Source organism: Camelina sativa, chromosome 11 (genome assembly GCF_000633955.1).
Source record: "Camelina sativa cultivar DH55 chromosome 11, Cs, whole genome shotgun sequence".
NCBI classification, from domain to species: domain Eukaryota; kingdom Viridiplantae; phylum Streptophyta; class Magnoliopsida; order Brassicales; family Brassicaceae; genus Camelina; species Camelina sativa.
The window spans coordinates 16481199-16489271 of NC_025695.1; the positions used below are offsets into that span (position 1 = coordinate 16481199).

Sequence of the window (8073 nt, forward strand, 5' to 3'; positions counted from 1 at the left end):
AGATGATACAAATAACTTGTAATCGCACAATCACACTAAGAAATCAACAAACGATTGATTGAGTATTCATAAAACACTAATCGATAAGCGAGCTCCCAGATTGGGAGAAACCCAGCAAGTATTTTTAGAAAGTTTTTACAATTTTTTCTGATAAGATTTTCAATGATAATCGAAAATGAAAACAATCACATGGTTTTGATGTCTGCCTCAACGGCTTCTTAGCCGTTTAATCTTCACCCTCCACGTGTACCGCTTGAGATAAGCCGACTAAATTGATTCCTTCTCACGTGCCACTCACACGTATGGTTCTGTATCACAACTTCCCCTCCTAACAGAACCTTGACCTCAAGGTTCTAAACCTCAAACGCAGGAAATTTCTTCTTGAGATCGAAAAGGAACTCCCAGGTTGCTTCTTCCAATGGTTCACCAACCCACTTAACCAAAACCTTGGTAGCTGCTCGTCCTTGTCGATTCACTATCTTCCTTTCCATAATCAAATCAGGTTCTTTGACAAATACCTCAGGCATCACAGTCGGTAGTTGAGTAGTGGTGGACACATTACCAACGAGAACCTTCAGTTGAGAGACATGGAATACCGGATGTATCTGGGACGGCGATGGGAGAGCCAACTTATACGCAACCTTCCCACATTTGTCAATGATCTTGTAAGGACCGAAGTACTTGGGTGATAACTTTTGATTTGCCCTTGAAACCACAGAGTGTTGACGGTATGGCTGAAGCTTGACATACACATATCCACCAATCTCAAAGTCACGCTCCGTGCGATGTTGATCCGCAACTTGTTTCATCCTGTGCTGTGCTCGAAGCAGGTGGAACTTAAGGAACTTCAACATATTCTCCCGTTCCTGTAACGAGCGAGCCACCACAGCCACCTTGCTCTCTCCTGGTAAATATGGAAGATGAACTGGAGGAGCTTGACCGTAAACTGCCTCGAACGGAGTCATGTTGGTGGACGTATGGTAATTGGTGGTGTACCAATATTCTGCCAAAGCGATCCACTTGCACCACATGTGAGGGTGAGCGTGGCACATACAGCGCAAGTACGTTTCAAGACATCTGTTGACTACCTCTGTCTGACCATCGCTTTGAGGATGGTACACACTGGACATCTTAAGAGAAACCCCCTGAAGAGAAAAAAAACTCCTTCCAGAACTCGCTTGTGAACACTCCATCTCTGTCACTCACGATCGAAGTCGGACAACCATGAAGTTTAAAAACATTGTCCAAGTAAGCCTGAGCAACAGAAAGAGCACTGTAAGGATGCGACAAAGCAATAAAATGTGCTGCCTTACTGAGTCGATCCACAACCACCATGATAACTGTCTTTCCGGCAGAGTCAGGCAAGCCATCAATGAAATCCATAAAGACATCGCTCCACACTGTCTCTGGAATTGGTAGTTGCTGTAATAGACCAGGAGAAGCTGCATTATCGCTTTTGCATTGTTGGCAGACACTACAACCCCGAATAAACACTTGAATGTCCTTCACCATTCCCCTCCAGTAAAATAAACCTCTCACCCTCTGATAAGTAACTTCACGACCCGAGTGACCTCCCACACCAGAGCAGTGTAGCCATTCCAATATCGAGTTCTTAATAGCAACATCAGCGGGTATGACAATCTTATTCTTGCGCCTGAGAATGTCTTGGCTCCAGGAGTAATTCTTCTTTGCTTCAGGGTTCTGTTTCAAACAAGCAATAATGTCCTGAACCACGCTATCTGCAGCATACGCAGCCTGAATTTCTCGCAATAAATCACATTCAACTGTTGATATCGCCATATGCAAGATCTCAGACCCTTCTACTCGAGACAAGGCATCCGCTGCTACATTTTCCTTACCCTGCCTGTATTGAATCTCGTAATCAAACTCCAACAGTTTTGGCAGCCACTATTGCTGTATTGGTGTATTGAGTCTCTGTTCCAGCAGATACTTGAGACTTTTTTGATCCGTTTTAATCACGAAGTACTTTGACAAAAGATAATGTCGCCATTTGCGGACTGCAAAGATAACTGCCAACAGATCCTTCTCGTAGATGGATAACTGAAGTTGCTTCCCTTCAGTTGACGACTAATATAGGCCAGCGGATGACCCTCCTGCATCAGTACCGCACCAATTCCCTGACCACACGCGTCTGTCTCCACCACAAAAGGTTTTTCAAACAAGGGCAAAGCTAGTACAGGGGCATTACAGAGAGCATCCTTCAGTTCCTGAAAAGCACATTGTGCTCTCTCTGACCACTCAAACGCATCCTTTTTAGTCAAAGCATGCAATAGTGCTGCGATCACACCAAACCCTTTGATAAACCTTCTATAGTATCCGTCTAAACCCAAAAAACCTCTCAACTGTTTCAGGGTAGTAGGAACCGGCCAATCCTGCACTGCGTGAATCTTTGCAGGATCAGTAGCAATACCCTCATGGCTGATGAAATGGCGTAGATACTCCACTCTAGTAACCGCAAACGCACACTTACTCATCTTCGCAAACAGTTTATGAGCAGGCATAACTTCAAAGACACTCTGCAAGTGATGCACATGTTCCTCCAAAGATGGACTATAGATAAGGATATCATCGAAAAACACAAGAACAAACCTCCGGAGAAAAGGCTTGAAAACTGCATTCATCAGGCTTTGGAAGGTTGCCGGTGCATTTGTGAGACCGAAGGGCATAACCAAATATTCATAGTGTCCGCTATGTGTTTTAAAAGCAGTCTTATGAACATCTGGAGGTGACATCCTGACTTGGTGGTAGCCGGCCCTTAAATCGATTTTAGAGAACACCTTAGACCCTTCCAGTTCATCCATTAAATCCTCAATCAACGGTATAGGGAACCTGTCCTTCACAGCCATCCCATTGAGTTCCCTGTAGTCCACACATAAACGCCAAGTGCCATCTTTTTTTTTTACCAACATAACTGGTGACGAATAAGGGCTGGAACTAACTTGTATGGTTCCACCAGAAAGCATGTCCTCCACAATTTTATCAATTTCATTTTTTTGATGCAACGCATAATGGTAAGGACACTGGTTAACTGGATTAGCACCCTCCGACAGCTTGATCTGATGGTTGTGATGATCTCTAAACGGGGCAGTTCAGTTGGTTCAGCAAAAACATCAAGAAATTTCTCGACAATGTCCCCCACGATTGTCTCTGCCGTGCTACCTCCAACCAATGTGTTCAGTGTAAAAGAAGTCAACTCTTCCCCCTCTTTGACGTTCTGTACACACAACAAAGTGAATTGAGCTTGCTCATGTTATAACTTCTCCAGTTTTTGTGCCTTGACATCTCGAACTGAACCTTGTTTAAGGCCATTCAACAATACCTTCTTCTTGTTGAATCAGAATCGCATCTCCAAATTCTGAAAGTCCCAATTAATGACGCCCAATGTCTCCAACCATTGAATCCCAAGCACCATATCAACCCCTTGGAGAGGAATAAGCAACACATCCGATTGAAATTGACTAGAGTTGAGCTTCCACTTAAAATTCTTGACCGTACCCTCCACTCTCAATTTCCTACCATCAGCCACAGACACTCGAGTGAGCCCTGCAGACTCCACTACACACCTGAGCTTATCTGCCTTTCTCGAATCTACAAAATTGTGAGTTGAACCAGAATCTACTAACATAAAAAGGATCTCTTTGTCCACTGTTCCTCTTACCCTCATAGTTTTGTAATCTGAAATTCCAGATACAACATTGACCGAAATGCGAGACATGTTAGACTTTTCTTCTTCCACCAACTCCTCCACTGCGTCCTCAAACTCCTCTTCCACATCCATCCGGAATAGTTGCGTTTTCTTATGCACCAGATAGTGTTCAGGAGTATACTTCTCATCGCAGAAATAGCATAGACCCTTCGCTCTCCTCTCACTCATTTCCTGCTGAGAAAGCTTCTTAGTCGGATTACCAACTGCTTTGAAAGATGTTTTTCCACCCTGATGATCAGTTTTAGCTACCGACTCACCTCCTCCCTTGCTAACCGTACCTTGTTTAGGAGACCAAGATGCATTGGTAGACATTTTGGGATGTGCCTTCTCATACAGCCTGCCTAACAAGAAACAGTGTCGCACTGTCACTGGCTGAAACATCCTTACATACATCTGCGTGTCCAACCTCAACCCAGCCAAGTATACACTCACCAAGTACTCTTCCGGAAGGTTCAATCTGATTTTAATCAGAGTAAAGTTTTGATGATAATCATCAATTCCATTGGTTTCCTGCAACTCTTTGAGCTCAGCCATGGGATCATCTCCCACATCCTCGAACCTTTCCTTTAGAAACCTCACATATCCATTCCAGTCATATAAGACTTCCAACCCGACCCCTGTTTGAACAAAATCATGATGCCACGATGCCGCATGACTATCAAAATGAATCGACGCAGTTCTCACTTTCATATCATTAGGGGTGAAGTCTACACCAAAAAATTATTCTGCCTTAAACAACCACTCCTTAAGACGAGTCCCATCAAACCTAGGAAAGTCTATTTTTCCCAATCTAGTAACACCACCCTAATAATACTGAGCCTCAGGCCTTACCAGATCAGGTCAATCATCCCTCCTTGCCTCTCTTGACCCAGATCCACTACCTGTAGATGGAGAAAACGCTGATCCCTCTGGTTTCGTTTTTGGTGAAACATCCGGTGATATCTGCACCGACTTCCCCTTAGCAGACGCATCCAACGGAGGTTTAGTAGTCACTCGCCTTAACAGCTCGTATAGATCTGTAAAGCGCTGCAGTGTCTCTTGGTGTCGCTCATCGACTCGAGCCTCCAAACAAGACATCCTCTCTTCCATGTTTTCTTCCTTCCGATCTGAGTCAACCTTCCGATCCGAATCGACAACCTCTTCCTTCGTCGCTTCACTGACTTGCGATCTCGTTCCCATCATCTTAGCTCCAAGGATCGACTTCGCTCTGATACCTTTGATACAAATAACTTGTAATCGCACAATCACACCAAGAAATCAACAAACGATCGATTGAGTATTCATAAAACACTAATCGATAAGCCAGCTCCCATATTGGGAGAAACCCAATAAGTATTTTTAGAGAGTTTTTAAAATTTTTTCTGATAAGATTTTCAATGATAATCGAAAATGAAAACAATCACATGGTTTTGATGTCTGCCCCAATGGCTTCTTAGCCGCTTAATCCTCATCTTCCACGTGTACCGCTTGAGATAAGCCGACTAAATTGATTCCTTCTCACGTGCCACTCACACGTATGGTTCTGTATCATAAGATTGTTCGCATGCACTTTTAAGTGTTTTTGAATGATTAAACTCAGGTGCAGATAAGCTTTTAATCCGGTGAATCTTTCCTCTTTAACTATTGTGTGAAAATGAACGGTGACAAAAAAACGAGTTAATTATATGATTTATTAAGAGATAAGGAAATAAATATTTCCGTTTGTGTATTATTTTTAAATTTTGGACGCCACCAAAAAAGTTAATAACGAAATGGAGAACTGTAAGTCTGTAACGTAAGATCATAAGAATTTTAAAAATTAAGAATGACAACATAACCTCATATATTAAGTTAGATGACCAGTTCGTTTAGCAAAATGATACATCCACCTTTAAAAGAGAGAAAAACGTGAAAGTTTGGAATACTTGGCATGTTAAATATATATATATATATATATATATATATATATATATATATATTGGCATGTTAAAATTGTTATACTTTGTCTAAGAAAGTCATTGCTTTCCCCACTCTCGTCAATTATATGACTCTCATAAATTTATATCACTTTCTTTGGTGTCGATGGCTTGATGCTGTCGAAACTTTTGGCCCTTCTCAGCTGAATGATCGATTTAAACCTTTTCAGAATGTTGCTCCACAGGTTTGAAAGTTAACCTGTTCCATATAATTTTTTGATCAATTTCTTGTATCTCACGCTAACTTATTTTCCCGTGAAGAAAAAAAAAAAAAAAAAACACGAGAAGAATTGTTTCTAATTGATATACCTCCATACTAGTGGTTAGGATATCTTATCATGTTGTTATTAATGAGGAAAAAAATTAGTTTTCGAAATATGAATAATTGGTCGGTTCACCATGAAAACGATATGATTAAACATAAGAAGTTCATGATTGTTGATAATTATTTTACAACACACAAAACGACAAGAAACAGAAACCGAAACATCAAACTAAGGAAGCTTGATGGCATCAAGAACAACAAGAAGCATAAAGACAGCTGCAGCAAGAAGACTGAGAGGAAGCGAAGGAGCAGCTCGGTGACAGAATTTTCCAAAAACGCCGCAAACTTTCTTCCACATGACATGTTTGTTCCCTTGTAAACCCATTAGCCCAATTGCTCCGGCGGCTCCCGTGCCGGAAAACAGCAAAGCCACCATCAATAAATCTCCTAGCAAAACCGTCATTAACAACCCTTTCCTTCTTCTGCCTTTGTTGATCATCAAAATCGCTAACGAGATTACTGTGTAACCGCAAGCTATCACGTTTACTGAAATGTGGTACCTACAACATTTGTAATGCTACATTGCTCATTTCAGAAGTTTATGTATCTCTACTGTAATCACTTCCCTTTTTTCTTTTGCCATCAAAAAAATAAAATTTAAAATATGTATTAGTTTAGCAATTAATATATGAATTAATGTTTCTAGACTCTGAATTTATTTAGATATACAGGCTCTGCGTTTGTGGTCATGCCAGCTAGAACTGTTGGACACTAAATTTTAAAGTAAAATAAATTAGGAGCTGGGGAAAGGCCAGGTAAAAATTGGCTATGGACCAACATTGACGCTATGTCACTGATTTGGTAGTTGGACATTTATGATTAACTACAAAATTTACTATACACTAGTCAGTTTTTCTATGATTTGGTATTATTAATATGCATTTAGGTGTAACATTACTCTACGCACCCATAAATCTAAGGTCAATTATGCAAAATATTAGTTCAGCAGTCCTACGCATGCAACCAACCGTAAGAGTCTAATCAAATTTATCATGTTTATAATTATCCGTGATTGATGTTTATTTCAACCATGTAGACGACATATAGAGCTAATGAGAACGTGCACTAAATAACCAAATTTGACATTTTTTTTTCTTTCTGAAAATTGGTAAAATAGTAAACAAGAGACTTACACAAAGGCAGACAAGTAAGTGGCTTTGGCGGTTGTAGTGATATCAAGAGGAGGTAAAGTGGGAATAAGCTTGAAAGACACAACCTTTGTTTGCTTTGCGACACCAAGTACTGTTGCAGCCGCCATTGTTAAGACCAATGCCAACACTCTCAAAGTCAACTCAACTCCTTTTCTCGATCCATTGATCTCCTTCCTTTCTTTCTCCATCTCCATCCCATTCATATTGTGCTTGCTCTCGTGTTCCATTTAGGGATCAGAGACAAGTGAAGATGATCAAAAATGAGAAGAGAAGAAGTGAGAATAAATTATCTTCTAGGCTATTGATGCTCTCGATGTAAGAAGAGATGAGTATATATATTGAATACGTTTACTTGCATGATAAATAATATAAATAAATTGTCACTTAATAATGTCTACGTGGCTTTATGTGGCGCGACCGCGCGAGAGAGATTTATAACTTAGAGAAAGGAAAAAACAAATTATTAGACTTGAGGGGTTGTTCGTGTAAGCTAGGTATCAAATAGGGTAATTAACACTGGTATCGTATGTCAGTCAATTACCAATGATCAAATAACATCCGAATAAATTTAAGATATGGATATCAAAACTTTTGGATTGGTAAAGCACCAATATAAAATATATTTGTTCCGTACTCCATATGTTTTAATGAATTTTGTTCTAAAAGGAAGAATGATATATGTGATACAGGGATCTAAAATAGATATTTTCGGATTGCCCACATCCTCATTATCGGCTTTTGAGTGATTTGACTAGAATACAAAATTGATTCTAAGTTTGGCAAGTGTCTCTATTTTTAGTTATTGTGTGAAAATGATTGGTGGCGATAATATTGTTGTGTTGTCGTTATATAAGATTCATAACGAAATGATTAGTATTACTGACATAAGAATCTCATTTCTAAGTACAATGAATA

General features: G+C 40.2%; 2 protein-coding genes across 2 annotated transcripts; both read right to left on the minus strand.

Annotated features, from left to right (window-relative positions):
- LOC104728041 (uncharacterized protein K02A2.6-like) lies at positions 354-2867 on the minus strand. Its single transcript, XM_010447084.1, has 3 exons — positions 2127-2867; positions 1207-1755; positions 354-1145 (listed from the first exon to the last, which is right to left on the minus strand). The coding sequence occupies exons 1-3, from the start codon at positions 2865-2867 to the stop codon at positions 354-356; spliced, it is 2082 nt and encodes a 693-aa protein (XP_010445386.1).
- On the minus strand, positions 6061-7483 carry LOC104723590 (CASP-like protein 1E2). The gene is made up of 2 exons (XM_010441972.2): positions 7141-7483; positions 6061-6507 (listed from the first exon to the last, which is right to left on the minus strand). Exons 1-2 carry the CDS (start codon positions 7383-7385, stop codon positions 6177-6179), a joined length of 576 nt encoding a protein of 191 aa, XP_010440274.1. The 5' UTR covers positions 7386-7483; the 3' UTR covers positions 6061-6176.